Genomic DNA, 16,454 nt, shown 5'->3' on the forward strand with positions numbered 1-16,454 from the left:
CGAGGCCGCAGTTCCGCACCGGGAATCAGGCACGCCCAAGTGTCCGCGGTCAGTGGCCTTTAGCTTTCAGCCGGGCATGTTGCTCCTTTTTTTTTTCCCGGCATGATGCACGCCCGGTTCCGTGCACCCGTCAGGCGTTGGGAAACCCTGGAACGACGAACACTGCTTACGCCTTTGTCCGGTGGCTGCCGATCTAGGCCTGTGCTCGTCCCTTTGTGCCGACCTTTCCCAGGCGTCCCTGTCCGTCGTTTGAGTAGATACTGACGTGCTGCAGACTTGTACACGCGCACGCCGTAACTCGCAAGACATTTTCCTTTAACGATTACAAGTTACCCTTGCCCCTTCAATGTTCCGTACTGTTCAACGCTTCAAGTCCAACTGCTTACAGCACTACAGTATACGTCTGTACCACACGAAAAAGTGTTTTTGTTTAGGAGTACGAATCGGCCCTGAAGAAACCTACACTACACATGAACGTTCTGCTCATGAATAAAACTGTATTAAGAAATGGACAAATAATCGGACTGTTAGGCCAGCCTGCAACCCAGAACGGTCTTCCAGGAAAGGGCGTGGGCGTGGACTCATCGATCTAACCAAGTCAAGTAGACTTCGCAGCACGCGGCAGCGGCTTACGGAGAGAGATGATGGCGAGGTGGGACCGGATCCGCGTCCTGCGCTTTGCTCCGTTTCGAATTATCGATAGGGCCAACGCAATTTCACTTCGCAAAAGCTAAAACGAGAGCCCTAAAAACGAGGACTCTCATTTTAGCTTAACGCGAGAACCCTCCCATTATGGACCATACAAGGAAGGAGAGGAGAGATTAGGAAAAAAAAGAAAAAAAAATCAAAGAAGTACCTCATCCACTCAATGAAGTAACAAATCAATTTGTTACTTTGACCACCTCCTCTTCTTATCCGACGAGCGGTCCAACGACCTCCTCTTCTTCGCCAGCGACAAATTCAACTCCGGCGAGCTCCCCTTTGTATTAGGGTTTGGGATTGGGGTTAGGGCTTCCAGGTTTGGGGTTGGGGAGGGCATCTATAGCTGGGATCTAAAAGGATGGCCGTGGGAGGCTGCCGGACCACCGGCGGCGGTGTTGTGTGGGCGGGACGGCGGGTGGCGACGGCACCGCCCGCCGTGGTGGTGGAGGAGGTCGGTTGGGTAGGGCTGGTGGCGGGAGCGTCGTGGCACCGTCGGAGACAGGAGGGAGGCGCGAGCGGTGGGATGCGAGCTTCTTCGATTCGCGCCAGCCGTGGTAGTTGGGGGCGGCTCCGACAGCACGGACGCTGCCGGGGACGGGAGGGAGGTGCTGGCGGCGGAGGAGTTGGCTCCGGCTTGCAGGCCGTGGTTGGGGCGGGGGCTCCGGCGGTGGGGACGCCGCATGAGCCGGTTGCGAGGCAAGGGTGTGGGGGAATCGCAGGAGGCGGGAAAATGAAGATGACGGAAAAGGAGATTCGACGCGAGTGGATAAGAGTGGGGGGGGGGAGGGGGGCTTTACAGAGTCCTATTGGGAGAGCCCTCTCCCCCTGGTTGCCTCCAACTTCACTTTGAAGTATGCATAAAAAAATCCTGACAAAAATGTACTCGGAAGATTCATTCAGGGTATGCAACTTGCCTGCTCGCACGCTGAATAAATTTATCCACCACTCTACAGATTAAGCTCCAAGTTGCTCGCCTCTAGTGACACGCTTCCATCCGCGTACAATTGCACACTTGCATGCTCTTCTCTTTTGTTGCACATTGGCTTGGACCTAAACTATCGTGCGCTCATCAGGGATGCTTTTACAACCACCGATGAGGACGTCGCTAATTCTTCAAAAAAAATTTGAAATGACCGTACTAGATTGCCGCAAGTTTTATCGGAGGGAAAATATCAAAGGAAAAAGATGCAACGAACAACCGTCCAAACCACGTCCACTGTGAGAATCGTGAGATGGTGCATTGTGCCATCCATTCTAATTTCAAATATTCTTTCTATGGACTCCCGAAGATATGTAGATGTATTGTACAAGAGCATCGTATATCAAGTCAAATAAAAAAATAAATCAACCGGAGAGTTTCATTAAGTATGCATGAAATTTGGCAAATGCTCATTGAAACACGTTAGCATTGGTTGATTTATTCCACTTATATATATTATAAACAAAAAAAACGGAAGGTACAATCCTCGATGAGACCTCTGACTCTCTAAGCCACATATGCCCCCGCGGACCCTGGCGAGAAAGAAAAACTAAACCAACCGATTGAGGTTGAGCCGTCCCGCTTGCAAGCACGCTGCGCACCGTGTGCATCACACCGTCCAAAACCACCAACAACCGGGACCGACGGGAGGGAGCCCGGGGGCTCGCCACGTCGAAGCGAATCACGCCATGTTCCACCCAAATAAACCGCGCTGGAATCACGCCCCCGAAACGATCGAAATCACTCGCACCCCCACACGGGCCGAGCGCGCGGTCGGCTCGCACCCCACGCGGCCCCGCCGCCAGCCTCGCGCCCACACGCTCGCTCGTGCTCAGGCGGCCAGGGCCTCGCGCTCGCGCTCGCGCAGCAGCTCCGGCCTACTCCTATAAGATAACCCGCGCTGTCGCGCTCCCTTTGCCATTAGCCATTCGGACGTCGCTTATTCCACTCCTCCTAACGACACAAAGCACAGCAACAAAGCGGAGGCGGCTTTGCACGGTCGAGTGCGCTCCCTTTTCTTCGCTCTAGCTACCGGTGCGATGCTGACGAGGCGGCACGGAGGGTTCCGGCTCGGCCGGAAGCTGCTCAGCGTCTGGCGCTGGGCGCTCTGCCGCCGCCGGCGGCGCCGCGGCCGCGGGTACCTCCGCCTGCAGCCCTTCCAAGCAGCAGGGGGCGCCAACAGCAAGAGGTCCCCCCTGGCGGCTGCAGCGGTGTGCGCCAAGAAGCAGCAGCACGAGCAGCAGTTCGTGGTGCAGCGAGACGACAACGACGCCTCCTCGCCGCGGATGCTGACGTGGGGGCGGTCGCTGGCGCGGCGGATGAGGCTGCAACTGCGCCGGCGCGGGGGCGGCGGCGCCAAGGACCGGCTGCTGGAGGACGCCGCCGCGGAGGCCACCACGCCCAAGGGGCAGGTGGCGGTGTACGTGGGCGGCGCCGAGCCCGGCGGGGAGTCGATGCGGTACGTGGTCCCCGTGGTGTACTTCAACCACCCGCTCTTCGGGGAGCTGCTGCGGGAGGCCGAGGAGGAGTTCGGCTTCGAGCACCCCGGCGGGATCACCATCCCGTGCGCGGCGTCCCGGTTCGAGCGCGCCGCCGCAGTGGCCGCCGCGGGCGGCGGCGGGAAGAAGGTTCCCGGTTGGTGGTAGCAGCACGTGGCCACCCCGGTGGCCGGTGTACATACACACATGCCCCTCAGGAGAGGAGGATCCTGAGTCCCATGGGGATTATCGATCCTTCTGCTATTTTTTTTTCTTCTTGTCGTTAGTTTTGACTTTTTTTCGGTTCCTTGCCCCGTTTCCTTGTGTGGATTGAGCATGTGCATGGGATGCGAGGAGGCATAGTTTTAGTTTGAGAGGTGAACAAGGGCAGGCTATTGTTTAGCTAGGGTCAGCAAAAAAAAAAAGGTCTGATTCCAACACAACTTGCAAGTCCATGTTAGAAAGCATCAAGTTTGTACGTCAGGCGTGTGATCTGGTGATTCTCTTGCTTGCTGGAACTAACCCATCGATTCCATATGTTGAAGTGATTTGTTTGCACTGAAAAGGGAACACCTGGAGCCCATGAAATGATCCTTGTTGTTACTACTAAGTTTTCGTCCCCAATGTTCAATCCGCTAGAGACCATCCCAAGAATCTTCTGCAGGCCATGAACTGCTCCACCGATTCTCGTACTAGTACTGATTCGTCCGTACAACCAACCGGTCGGAAGGTGTTGCAAGCAACCTCGGCAGGTCACCTGGCCCTCCATCTCCAAAGGCTTAGCTGAAACAGTGCGCGGCCTTTGTCTGATGCTGCAACGCCGCGGGCCCCGTAGTATCGGCGGCCGCTGAGCTGCTGCCTGCTGCAACCCCGATATGCGATCACCGTCGTGTAACTCGTTTGTTTCTTTCCGTTTCTATAAACAGGGAGTTTGGTATCCGTAGTTCTCCACTCCACGGTGACGGTGTGTGGTCCAAGTAAGCAAGCTACCCTATCATATCATAGGCCGAATGATATACAATGTTGGAGCTGTTAGTTATGATCTCCTCAGATGAGATGCCCCCATGGCATCCATCCTTTAGGATTTCTTGATATCGCTAGTGTATCCTGCATTGAACTGGGACGGGTACTTGGATTAGTTCGCTGTCCATCTCGGTATGTCAAGACTGAATTCCAAGTGGGGCTTGCAAAATATGCAATCAAGCACGCTGGTGTCCATCGCTGTCCTTTTGATGCCTCTCGGTAGCTTCCATTCCATCAAGCTGACTTCGCCGTGCACTTGCGCGTGCGCTATCCCCCCCGTGGCCACCGGGGGCTCCACAACGACGTTACGTAGCCGAAGGAGAAGGCTGAAGCCTGGGGTACCGCGGGGCACGCGGCTAAGACGTTATCTTCTGCCACTTGGACCGTAGCAAGGGAGATGCCGGACGAATGGAGCGCAGCAGCGTAGCATGCCGTCCACAGAGGGTTTCCAAATGCTTGTTTTCTTTTGCTATCAGCGCTAGCGGCGGGTAGGTTCGCCTCTGTGCCTGCATCGTGGTACTTGTGTACTTTGGACCGTTCAAATTGAGGGTGAAAAGAAGAGGAATGATTGAATGAGAGTGACTGTAGGCGCCAGTGCGAAAAATAATCGTACACGGGGCTGAAACTTGCGTTGGTGGTACTCTACTGCTAGTGTTGTGTGGCGAGGAGTGAGCAAACTGTCAGAGAAAGGGTCTGAACCCTCTGTAGAGCAAATTTTCTAGCGGCGTTAATCCATCTTGCCTCAGAAGTCAGGGCAGGGGAAGATTTTTCAGGACTCTGAAACTGCGTCCACAATCACGACGGCTCAACGAGTGCCTCGCTCTTTGGGGCCAGCATGGTAGGTTGACATTTTTTAACTTGTGGAGTAATTGTAGAGCACATGCATGGTCCTAAGATCGGCTAGGCGAAGAGGTAGGACAACGGTCATTTTCGGTTTTCCTTTCCATTATCGTGGTGAACCGGTGAAGCCAGGTCTGTTCACACCTGCAAATCATACAGCGAGGACATAGGTTGGACCTCGAAGCAGACTGATCAGCAAACGACAGTCCTCGACTATCTGTCGACATGTAGGCTAACCTGCGTATCTAGCTGTCTTTCAGGATTGCATGATGACATGTAGCTACCCAGCTGTTTCTGTCTTGATCCTTTCTTCGTTCACCATTTCATCATTCAGGTCACTAGGTCACTGCAACCTTTTGTGACGAATTCATAGACAGAAACACAGGAGGCTGATAAACTGTCAAATTAAGCAAGCTCCATTTTTATTGATCCTGCTGCAATGGCTACAGAGTCGGCGCATGCATTCAGAGTAGCGATCCATGCATGCTTACAACCCGCACAGACGCGAACAAATGGCTTGAGAGGCCTCATGGAAATTTCAGTCTAGGAAAATTATTGGGCAGGAATTCCTCACAGAATGAGCGTAGATTGACCTGGGAACGCCAGCAAACCTGCTCTGTTCCGTTGCAGTGGCTCGTAGTAGTACACGACTAGCATGAGGAGGAGAAATATCTTAGCTTTCTCTCACATGGCCATATGATTAGTGAGGAGCAGATTAAAGTTGAAAATGACAAACTAGAGGGCCAAATTCTGCTAGCCGCTCGTTCCCTTCGTTGACAGACGGGGACAAGTTTAGCAGTAGTGCAGTACTCAGTACTGAATCTGATACGTGCATCAACTGACTACACAGCGCAGGTTAGGTGCCTGCTGCTGATACGTGAATGCTGAATGTACAGTGGGATAGGGATGCTAGTGGGTACGATCAAGACTTGGCTGAACGTTACAAACGCCATTTTTCCAGGTAAAGACCATCGACTCAAGCCCAGCCAACGCGCCAGCGCCCGCCCCGCGCCCCCCCCCCCCCCCCCCCCCCCCCCCCCCCCCCCCGGGCCCAGCCAGAGTCTTCGCTCGCCTACGCTAGATAACAGGCCTGTTAGGCCCACATAGAAATGTCCACAACAAAGCCCATATTATATGTTACGCAAAAGCCCATATCAGGACAGGACGTCTGTGCGAGAACTCGTCAAAACGGCAGCAACTGTTGCGGCGATAACTCTGCGAGCGCGCGCTCACCTTCGCGCACCAGCTCGCCCTCAGCACCCTACCCGAAAATGGAGTTGCTTTTGGTCGTGACGGTGTACAAGAATCTCCGATATGAGCAACAGTGCAACACTGCCGCAGAAACTTCCAGAGAAAGAGCTACGGATCCAGCGTCTTGTTTTAAGCCGTAGAAGAAGCCCACACGTCCGTAGTACGTTGCAGACATTGAGAACCGAATCAAAAACTCGCAGGAGAGTTTGCCTATCCTAGCTAGGCACTGTGCTCTAAGCACAAGTAGCTTCACCCATGCACCTGCAGATCAGCTGCCTCGCGGCAGTCCTCCTCGTCCATGTCGGCGGTGCCCCGGCGGCCAACGCGGCGCCGGGCACGTTCGTCTACGCCGGGTGCTCGCCGTCCAGGTACGAGCCCAACACCGCCTTCGAGAGCAACCTCAACTCCCTCCTCGCCTCCATGTCTTCCGCCGCGTCCTCCGGCGCCACCTACAGCAGCTTCACCTCTGGCGCCGCCGGGGAGGAGGCGGTGGCCGCCGCGGCCGATGGCGCGGGCCCGGCGCCGGCGTCGGCCGCCTACGGCCTGTACCAGTGCCGCGGCGACCTGCGCCCCGGCGAGTGCGTGTCCTGCGTGCGCGACACGGTGGCTCGGGTCGGCTCCGTGTGCGCCAACGCGCGCGCGGCGTCGCTGCAGTCGGACGGGTGCTTCGTGCGGTACGGCGCCCGCGGCCTCGTCGGCCGCGAAGCCGCCGACGCCTCCGTGGCGTACCGCCGGTGCAGCGCCGGGACGAGCGGCGACGCCGGGTTCCTGAGCGCCCGCGGCGCCGTCCTGGCGGAGCTGCAGCAGGGCGTGGGGACCACCACCGCGTCGGGCGGGTACAAGGTGAGCGCCTCGGGCCCCGTGCACGGCGTCGCGCAGTGCGTCGGCGGCGTCCCGGCGAGCGACTGCGCCGCGTGCGTGTCGCAGGCGGTGGCGCAGCTCGCGGGCACGTGCGGCGCCGCGCTCGCCGCCGACTTGTACCTGGTGCAGTGCTCCGTGAGGTACTGGGCGAACAGCAACTACTACCGATCGTCGCAAGGTACGTTCGTGGATGCAAAATGCAATGGTCGCACTTTCACGTACTAACCACCGACTAGAAAAAATGGAAGAGACAAACTATACTACATTTCCCGTTTGGATCCCTTCATTTTGACGGAATTGAAATCTACATAGGCTATTTGTTTTGGAACGTGGCATTTCACAACTTTTCAATGTTTAGATATAAGCTTATCTTAAATTCATAGGGTGGGAGATGGAAATTGATTCTATAGATCCTCATGCTATGTTTCTAAGTGCAACTTATAGCACGTTCTTCAACTCGCTTCCCTATAGTAGAAGTGCAGCACATTATAGCAGAAGTGCAGCACATAAGTATCTCTTCCATATGACCAACAATAATATACAAATATATTCCACGTACAATTCTATTAACTTAATTAATTTATGTCTAAGTTATGATCATTAGAATGGAATTCAATTTTAAAGATCCAAACGGGGTCTAAGCTGAAAAGGACAAGGGTTGGCTATTTTAACATTCTTTTTATCTTTTTAAATACGTACAAAAGATGCTATATACTTTCGCATTCTTTGATCAATAAATTTGGAGGCGCACGAACTCGAATCTGTAAGAGTGTAAGACTGAACATGTTTGTCATCGAAAGTCCAGATCTTAAAAATAGAAAGAGTAGGGGTCCAATAGGTGTGCGCATTAGTCGCTGGGAGCAACTAGCTAGTGTGAGTGCGATCAGTGATGAGTGAGACGACGTGGAACTGAGAATAGATTCTGAACTGGTAAACTTCCAAAGCTGATAAAGAGGACAGGGAGAATATATGCCCACGGCATTTGCGGCCTTTTGGTCGATGTTACAAAGCACACTGCCTCTAAGCTACTCACTAGCTTGCTTACCCGGCGCTTGCGAGTCCTCCCTATATGTTGCCCTTCCATTTTAGAATTATCCAGATGCTAGTAATGACTGCGTGCATTCTCCTGATGCAGAGGCCCCAGGGACATTAGCTTAGTTGAAATACTGAAATAGAATTTTCTTTATTTAAAAATAGGAAAGTGGAACCTTATTTGTGAGGTAAAGGTCAGGATGAATCTATCATGAATTCAATCTCGAAATTGATAAGATCATCCATGATATATAAAAAGCAGTCTATATGACTAAAACATTGCGAGAGTACGTATTCCACACAGCATATGAACAGGTCATAAGGAACAAGGAGAAAAATATTCTCTCTCATTTCCTGTCTCTTCTCTTGTAATTCCCTTATGGTTGCCATATTCTCACCTATATAGTCCATATATAACTTGAACACTATGACAATTGCATTAGTCAAGACTATACTAACATAAGATCCATTCATGATTCATATAAACTACTTAGTCCGTATGTATTGCTGTTGCCCTAACAAGTATTTTCTAAGAGGGACACATGCTGCTCGATTGGTAGAGGACCATCGCACAGGCACACAGCCACTAGGAGAGAATTGGCTTTCGATGCGCCCCCTTTTATTCCGATTTAAAGTTAGCCCGGGACAAAAGGTTCACCAACCGGGACTAAAGCTCGGTCACTGGTGGGGGGCTCACCAACCGGGACCTCTGAGAGGCCTTTTATCCCGGTTTGAAACACCAACCGGGTCGAGAGCCTTTTATCCCGGTTTATAATACCAACCGGAATAAAAGGAGGTCATTTATCCCGGTTGGTGTTTCAAACCGGGATAAAAGGGTCCCCAACGAGGTGACTGCAACATGGCTAAATCTCTCGAACCCTTTTATCCCGATTTGTAATACCAATCGGGATAAAAGGGGATCTTTTATCCCGGTTGGTGTTTCCAACCGGGATAAAAGGGTCCCCCACGAGTTAATACAAAAGGATAGCATCCCCTATATAGTCAGATGTGGTGTGTAGGTGGGATGGCAAGGAAGCTACGCGCGAGGCTGGAGACTAAAGGCTAATTCTCTACTAAACAAAAGAGAGCATTTCGCTGATATTTTCCTCTTATTTTGTAAGCAGCTGTGTGCTAATCTAGTTTTCTTTTGATACGACGTGCTGCTGATATTTTCCTCTTATTTTGTACGCAGCTGTGTGCTAATCTAGTTTTCTTTTGATACGACATGCTACTATTTGGTGACAGATAATTCGGGAGATGACTTTGGGAGGACCTTGGCAATAATAATCGGTATCATGGCCGGGCTAGCACTCCTCGTGGTGTTCATCTCCTTCCTTAGAGAAGCTTGTAATTAAGCGCTCCTGATTCAAGTATCTTTCTCTTGCCGCCTGGCTTGAAAAAAAAGGAAGAAGAAACGGAGGCTAGCTATCTCACAAGGAAGAGATCGATGGATGGTTCAAGGGAAGGTTTCCTGTGAAGCCGTCAAATTGACTGTGTACCACTCGAAAGCAGCTGCTTCGAATAGAGCAACAAAGTATCATCGCGTGGATGCATGGAGCCGCATCCACGCATTTTGCCGGTGACGTAGATTAAATTTCTTGCGTTCTTCAAATTGTTTGGACAACAGTTATGTTTCTGTTTGATCTTAAACCTGGCCTGCTTGCAAAGTACCTACTTCGGATTGCGGCCTTGCAAGTTGCAACGGCATTCGTCCGTCTACTTTTATTCCGACTTCTTCACTGACGAAATATACAGACGCACGACGAACATTACACACACGATAACTGTATGGTACAGATGCACAATAAGGTAGGTTTTGCAGTGCTTTACAGATCGACTAGTCCTACATACACTGATACACAGCCATATATTACACATCCAGATAAGCTGGGCTCGAGCAGATCACTAAGCAAGTTAAGCAGTAATAATCCGTTACGCATTGCTCCCCATTACCTGGGGAAGATCAAGCGCTATAGCCCTGGACCAACGGGCTCCATCTCGCCGAGTTGTAGCTGCCGCAAGCACTGATGCTAGCTTCCTTCATCGCGGTGGCAGGAGTGCCACGGTTACATATGTTTGCGAATGCGCGCATGTGCTTCATACCGTACTGAGTGAGCGACCCACAATGGGATTCAAAGATTCGTACCTAAAGAAGCTCCACCAGAACGAGTTAGTTCACTCCAGCATGAACAACAACAACCAAGATAGGTCTCAAAGAAAACGAGGATGCTTCTGAGTCGTAGAAGAGTCTCTTGACTTACCATTCGCTTCAAACAATCCCAATCATCAACGAGTGGCTGGCCAGGAGATCTAACGGCTCCAAGCGTTGAAGGTCCATTCTCAACCCCAAAGAGAAGCTTTCCGATAAAATCAACGCTGCTGTCGAGATGCTTCCTATGCGTTACTGTCCCAGTGATCTCCCTCAGAACTTCCAGCTTCTCTTTAGATTTTTCATTTAACAGCTCATACTGAAACCAAACCAACAAACTGTGATCAGACTGATTGCTAAAAGAATACCGGCAGACAACAAATCCACCAAGTAAACCTTCAAAAGTAAACAGATCCTAAGGCAGCATGTGCACAAAATAAACACAAAAGATAAAAGTAGAAGAAAAGTAAAATGGCAGACATGCTACAGAGCCATGTCACCTTAGTCAAAAATTACCCGGATAATCCATGGAGGTAGCAGCTTAGTCACAGAAAAGTGGTAGGATGCAGATAACAATCATTTGAAGATTTATAGACTTATACAGTTATAAACACATCCCTTATTTTTGTCTGTCGAAATAATTTGATGTGTAAGAAAACATCCAGGAGCAAAAAAAACTGTCGGAGTACTAGATAAATCAGTTCATTTTCAATTTTTCATATTTCATAAAGGAACAGAACAGGCTAATGAGTGATTGGTATAGCACAAGAACTTACCCTCTTCCATAGGAATAAAATATCCGCATCTCTCTGGTTGACCACAGACTTTTGGCCTTGCCAAAGTAGCTTATATGTGATGTCGGCATTTTCAGGATTGAAACCTTGGTAAAGGTAGAGCTTCTCGCCCTTGAAGGTCTTATCCCCATACTCCATGACATGAGAGCCTGCACCATAGCTGTTTGAATCCGAAGTACGCTCCTTCACCTGCACAAAACGCTTTTTGACTAATTATGGGTTCATAAATGCAAATGAAATGCCTAGAAGGCAAATTGAGACTCACCGCTTCGTACTGTTCCTTTATGGTTTCCTTCTTCAGATTGTGAGTCTCACTGTCAAGTAATTTCATTGCTATTTGTTACAACACTCAGTGAACACTTCAAACTAAAGTAAATATGCTTCAAGACTAAGAAACTAACTAGTGATGTCACATGGAAAGGTCTCCATTTGCCCTGAATTAGTACCATATTTTGACCCAGAGTATAGTTCACTGTTTTTAAATTATCTATTCTAATGTACCAGTTCCATATAGTACTCAGCTAGTGTACCAATTCCATGTGAGTATATGCAACAGAACCAAAAATGCACAAAATGCCATACAGGCATATAGCCATAGTATTTCTCCACAGACTTTGCCTGTAACTCCCAAATCATGAAACTAAATTTCAGGCAAGATTTCCCCACTAAAACACAAGGTAGTTGCTATCAAAGTCAGCATCCATATTATACGAAGCCTACCTGTCTTCCATCCAAGAGACGCTGTAAAGATCACCTAGGCAGGTAATGTACTCAGAAGGAGGCGATGGAATCATTCCTGGACAGTATGTACCCCAGCTACTTTCTTCTGCATTGGATGCAGTCGTGACATAAATATTCAGGTCCTCCGGCATTAAGCCCTCAAATATACTGCCACTTTCGCATGCTTCAACATATATAACCTGTCCACATGCTTCCAGTTAGACAGGACAGATTTCCTAACAAATTTATGACAAACAATCTTACCATTTTTGCATAGCTGTTGGAAGCATGTTTCTCTCTTAACACCTTCATGAAGTCACCAGCGTAAATATACGGTAGATTTGGCATACCTGCAAATTGCAAACGTCAATCTGTATGACAAAAAAATTGATTTGATACAGCATAGAAGCATATGCAACGCCACATACCAAGGACACCAGGGCCTCCGTGATCTGAGTAATAGATAAAAATATGGTCATTCGGTTTGCTATTGATAACCTTCCTGCTTCCTCCGGTGACTGCATCTTTGTTGCCCAATAGAACTGCATAGAAGTTTTTAGCAGTGACTTGCTCCCCAGTGTAGTCCTGACATTAGAAATAATGTTAACAGATATACTGGGCCAAGATAATATTTATGCATGAACCCTAAGTCTAGCAAGTGCAACACAATTAAACAATAATGTAACAATGGTGAACAACTGGAAATAGAACACCTTAAAAACTAATGGTAAAAGAATAGTGCCTCATGCCATGCTTTCTTTCTCAAGCAATTGTATATTTAATTGAAAAGCTACTCATAACCAGGTGTGAAAATGGCTCAACCTCTCAAGCTTGGTTGGAATCAAATGTTGCAATTCAAGTACCTCACATTAGTCTAAAGTATGGACATGCAATTATCCATCGATCTGCATTGACGTTGAGAGTTTCTCTATATGTTGCACGTGTAAGATATGGAACACAATCATAAGCAACTTGTGACGTATGAACCCTACGTTGTTCTCATTGTGTTGGGCCCACTCCAGAAAGATGATGTACAATCCTAATTAACAGCTTGTTTCAAAGGCAAGTTTGGGCACAAAATGATCCTAGTGTTTCCATCATCTTACTGTAAGAAAATAATAGGACAACTCACTAAGTAGTACCTTCGGCACACCAGCATAAACATCTTCACCCTCCGGATGGTTGATGATAACGCCCCGCCTTGGGTTGAGTACACTATTGGCAACGTCATCATACATAAACACCACAATGTTCTCCTCTTTTAGCCCTCCCTTCAGCAATATCTGGTATGCATGGCATATATCAGCCTGCAATACAACAAATCACATCAAACTGTAAGCAAAAGCACCATGGAAAATAATCTCAAGCTGATATCTGATTCCTGCTAATAAGGAGACAAAACAATATTAAAAGGCATTGAAATTGCCAAATGAGCATGCATATTCAGACAGTTTATAGGTGCATGCGCATAATTACAATAGAAGTCACTGAGTGGAAAGTACAAGTACCAACCTTCAAATATTTTAGCTTTTCAATTGTTAGCTAATGTTCTTGCAAACTTATGCAGCAATGATTTTAGGCAGTGGAAAATTTTTGTACCACTTCATCCTTGGCATAGAAATTTAGAAACAAAATTTGTGAAATTCCATATCCCTTCCTATTTCTGAATCATATTGCTGCTTATACATTTTTCCTTTCATGAAAAGGACTACTTGACAAAGACTAACTCCTAAAGAAGCGGACAACCGTAGCTTGGATAGTGATGTGTCAGTGGACCCTGAACGGCTGAACCATTAGATGTCACTACTAGCTGCACTGTCACATGATCCTTAAACCCATGGAAAAATCTCTGGGCCGAGCAGTTCTTCCCCCAACTCCGCAGAACCCACAACTACCAACTCAAGATGTCGAAAGTACTTGAGATGCTGTACTGCACAAATTCGAAGCATCCTTTTGGCTCAGGACCCCACAAATTGAGCACCTAAAAGCGCAATTCTACGGTTCCAGAATAATTTCCAAAGCGCCTTCTAAACCACGCAACAAACGGACGAACATACAGTCATACACAGCAATAAAATTTCATTCCGTCCTTAGTTAAGGAATCCACGCGCGCAAAGTGCACGGAAGTGAACGGCCTCGGATACCGCGCTCACCTGGTGCCTGTAGTTGCCGTAGCCCGAGGAGCCGGCGACGAGCACCGCCCACCTCGTCCCGACGCCGTCATCCTCCTCCTCATCGAGCGGCTCACCTCCGCGCGCCGCGGCCGGCTCCTCCTCCCCAGGCATCCGAATCACGGGGTCCCAGTCCCCCTCCTCCGTGCCGGCCCCCGCCGCCGCCGCGGCTAGCGCCGCCACGAGCACCACGAGGCACCGCCACACCGCCATCGCCACTTGCGTGCCTCACTACTAGAGTCCAGCGGCGGACCGGCGTGACAGCAGCGCGGGGTTCTGGTGGGGAGAAGAAGTAGGCGCAGCGCGCATGCCGGATGCCGCCATGCATGGCGGTGCGCCCTGGATCGCGGACGCGTGGGGCGTGAGCTGGTGCGGTGGCTCGTCGGCTTGTGCGGGCAGGTGCCGTTCCGGACTTGAGGGTTTTACCTGTGTGCCCTTATGAAAGTTGGTCTAACCTCCGTACCCTAAAAAGTTCGTCGACACCTGTATGCTCAAGTGCATCTTGGTTTGTCCCTCCATGCCATTCCGTCCCTATTTTGTGCTAACGGTCGTTAACTGCGCTGAGAATGGACTCAAATGCCCTTAGGCAAAGGAGGTCTGTTGAACTTAGAGGTCTGCCACCAGCGCCCGGACGCCAGCGAGCTGATCGTGGCGGCCGCGTAGGAGACGGCGTCGGCTCCGGAAGCGTCAGGCTCGACGGAGTCGGGGAGTTGGACGTGGACGACCTCGCCCTGGCCAGGGCCAGCCGAGCCGGGCGCGTCGAACAGGGTCTCGATGTCGTCCTCGAAGCGCCCGGCGTCCGGCAGCGGCAGGGCACGCAGCTGGTGATGGTCGTCGTCGGGCAGCAATCACAGTACTGAAACAAGGACATGCGCATACTGAACTCTCTGAACTTACTGTGAAGTTGAGTTTGCAGTCTGAGCCCCAGTACTTGAGCGCTGCAAGATCGTAGGTGTGGGCTGCTGCCTCCTCACTGTCAAAAGCTCCTGCAAAGAAACAAGATTAGGATCTTAACTCATGTATTCCTATGTTCTTGCATTTGTATGCAAGTGTCTGATCGTTTTGTGCAAACGTTATATTTCTGAATGAAGAGTATACTTGGAGACAAGCACAATGCACTCCTTTCAACTTTTACCCAAAAGCACTTTTCCCCGTCCACACTCGATCTCTCTTTTTGTTGAAAAGAAGGGAGAAAGCAGTTGCAGATTCGAAAATCGAAATCAATCCGAACAGCACAATGCAGTTCATTCGCAGAACAATGCAGTTGCAAATAATTTGAGAATCATTGCATGGAAAAGTCAGTGAGCTTTTTCTGGATTTGAGAGGATCTCCAACTCACCAAGATAAACTGTTGGAAGCGAGCACAGCAGATCATCAGACATGAAACATCCGCACATCACACGAATGCCGAGGCAGCCGAGCACAAACCCAAACAAAAAATTCAGAAGAAACAGAGAAGAATGTCAGTGAATTTTGCTACAGCGTGAGAACTCAAATGATCAAATAAATGGAGAGAAACCAGAGAAGAAACAAAAGAATCGCATTTGTTCATCCGCTGGGCACATAAAGGCTTCACCTTGCTTGCCCTTCTTGTTCTTGGCCGGACTCCGGGCATGCCTGTCCCACAGGTGCGCCTCGAACTTCCCCGAGACCCGGTGCCTGCATCGACGAACTACGCGGAGGTGGCCATCTCGACGGACGGGAGCGTGAGCAGCTCCACCACGTGCCGCCGCCTCGTCTTGGTCGCGGCCTTCCCCCTGCCCGTCGGGGAGCGCTTCTTCCTGGCCGCTGCCGGCGGCGCGGGGGGCAGGGGCGACGAGGCGCTGAGCAGGCTCGGCGGGGAGATGCGGGCGATGGCGGAGATGGGCACGGGGGTTGCGGCGGCGTCGAGCGACCGCACCCCGGCGCGGACGGAGAGGAGGGAGCCGACGGGGCACTCGCGCCAGCCGAGGTCCTCGATGTCGCGCGTGGCCTCGTCCGCGGAGAGCGCGGCGGCCGCGGCCGGGGCGGCGCTCGGCGGCGGCGCGGTGGCGTTGAGGGGCACGGAGGAGAGTGAGAGATGCCGGTCAAAATTGGTCAACACGGTCTCCGCGCATATGCAGACTAAGGGTACACTGGACATTTTCGATGCTCGGGGCCTGCTTGTAAGAGCTCTCAAACGGCCAAAATCGAACGGAATAGGGACGGAATGGCATGGAGGGACAAACCAAGATGCACTTGGACATACAGGTGTCGACGAACTTTTTAGGGGTATGGAGGTTAGACCCAACTTTCATAATGGCACACAGGTAAAACCCCCTCCGGACTTCCGGTGCGGCAGCCGTTAATGCTTCGGCGTCAGCGGAATGGAAGTACTGGGGTGGCCGGGTCGGGCTGGACACCCTGGAGATTTTGCCTAAAATCCACAGCCTTTGGGCCGGACCCTGGAGCTTTTGCCTATCTCGGCCGTAGCCC

The 16,454-nt window shown here is 50.7% G+C and overlaps 4 protein-coding genes across 5 annotated transcripts; 2 read left to right on the forward strand and 2 right to left on the reverse strand.

Moving 5' to 3' along the window:
• The first annotated feature begins 2,538 nt into the window (after positions 1-2,538).
• LOC117833734 (uncharacterized) lies at positions 2,539-3,696 on the forward strand. Its single transcript, XM_034713366.2, has one exon. It carries the CDS (start codon positions 2,722-2,724, stop codon positions 3,325-3,327), a length of 606 nt encoding a protein of 201 aa, XP_034569257.1. The 5' UTR covers positions 2,539-2,721; the 3' UTR covers positions 3,328-3,696.
• Positions 3,697-6,207: 2,511 nt separating this feature from the next.
• On the forward strand, positions 6,208-9,836 carry LOC117864246 (plasmodesmata-located protein 8). The gene is made up of 2 exons (XM_034748282.2): positions 6,208-7,312; positions 9,412-9,836. Exons 1-2 carry the CDS (start codon positions 6,529-6,531, stop codon positions 9,519-9,521), a joined length of 894 nt encoding a protein of 297 aa, XP_034604173.1. The 5' UTR covers positions 6,208-6,528; the 3' UTR covers positions 9,522-9,836.
• A 19-nt stretch (positions 9,837-9,855) lies between these two features.
• Positions 9,856-15,526, reverse strand: LOC117864224 (asparaginyl endopeptidase Rep2). 2 transcript variants are annotated; one of them, XM_034748264.2, is made up of 10 exons: positions 15,340-15,526; positions 14,898-14,986; positions 12,972-13,136; positions 12,258-12,414; positions 12,094-12,179; positions 11,830-12,029; positions 11,375-11,423; positions 11,092-11,298; positions 10,428-10,634; positions 9,856-10,312 (listed from the first exon to the last, which is right to left on the reverse strand). In XM_034748264.2, the coding sequence occupies exons 1-10, from the start codon at positions 15,395-15,397 to the stop codon at positions 10,130-10,132; spliced, it is 1,401 nt and encodes a 466-aa protein (XP_034604155.1). In that variant the 5' UTR covers positions 15,398-15,526; the 3' UTR covers positions 9,856-10,129. The 2 variants fall into 2 exon arrangements, with proteins under 2 accessions (XP_034604155.1, XP_034604147.1); XM_034748256.2 differs by having other exon boundaries at positions 13,983-14,986; positions 15,340-15,373.
• LOC140222999 (uncharacterized) lies at positions 15,454-16,422 on the reverse strand. Its single transcript, XM_072294280.1, has one exon. It carries the CDS (start codon positions 16,120-16,122, stop codon positions 15,673-15,675), a length of 450 nt encoding a protein of 149 aa, XP_072150381.1. The 5' UTR covers positions 16,123-16,422; the 3' UTR covers positions 15,454-15,672.
• Positions 16,423-16,454: the final 32 nt, after the last annotated feature.

Source organism: Setaria viridis, chromosome 1, assembly GCF_005286985.2.
Source record: "Setaria viridis chromosome 1, Setaria_viridis_v4.0, whole genome shotgun sequence".
In the NCBI taxonomy this organism is placed as follows: domain Eukaryota; kingdom Viridiplantae; phylum Streptophyta; class Magnoliopsida; order Poales; family Poaceae; genus Setaria; species Setaria viridis.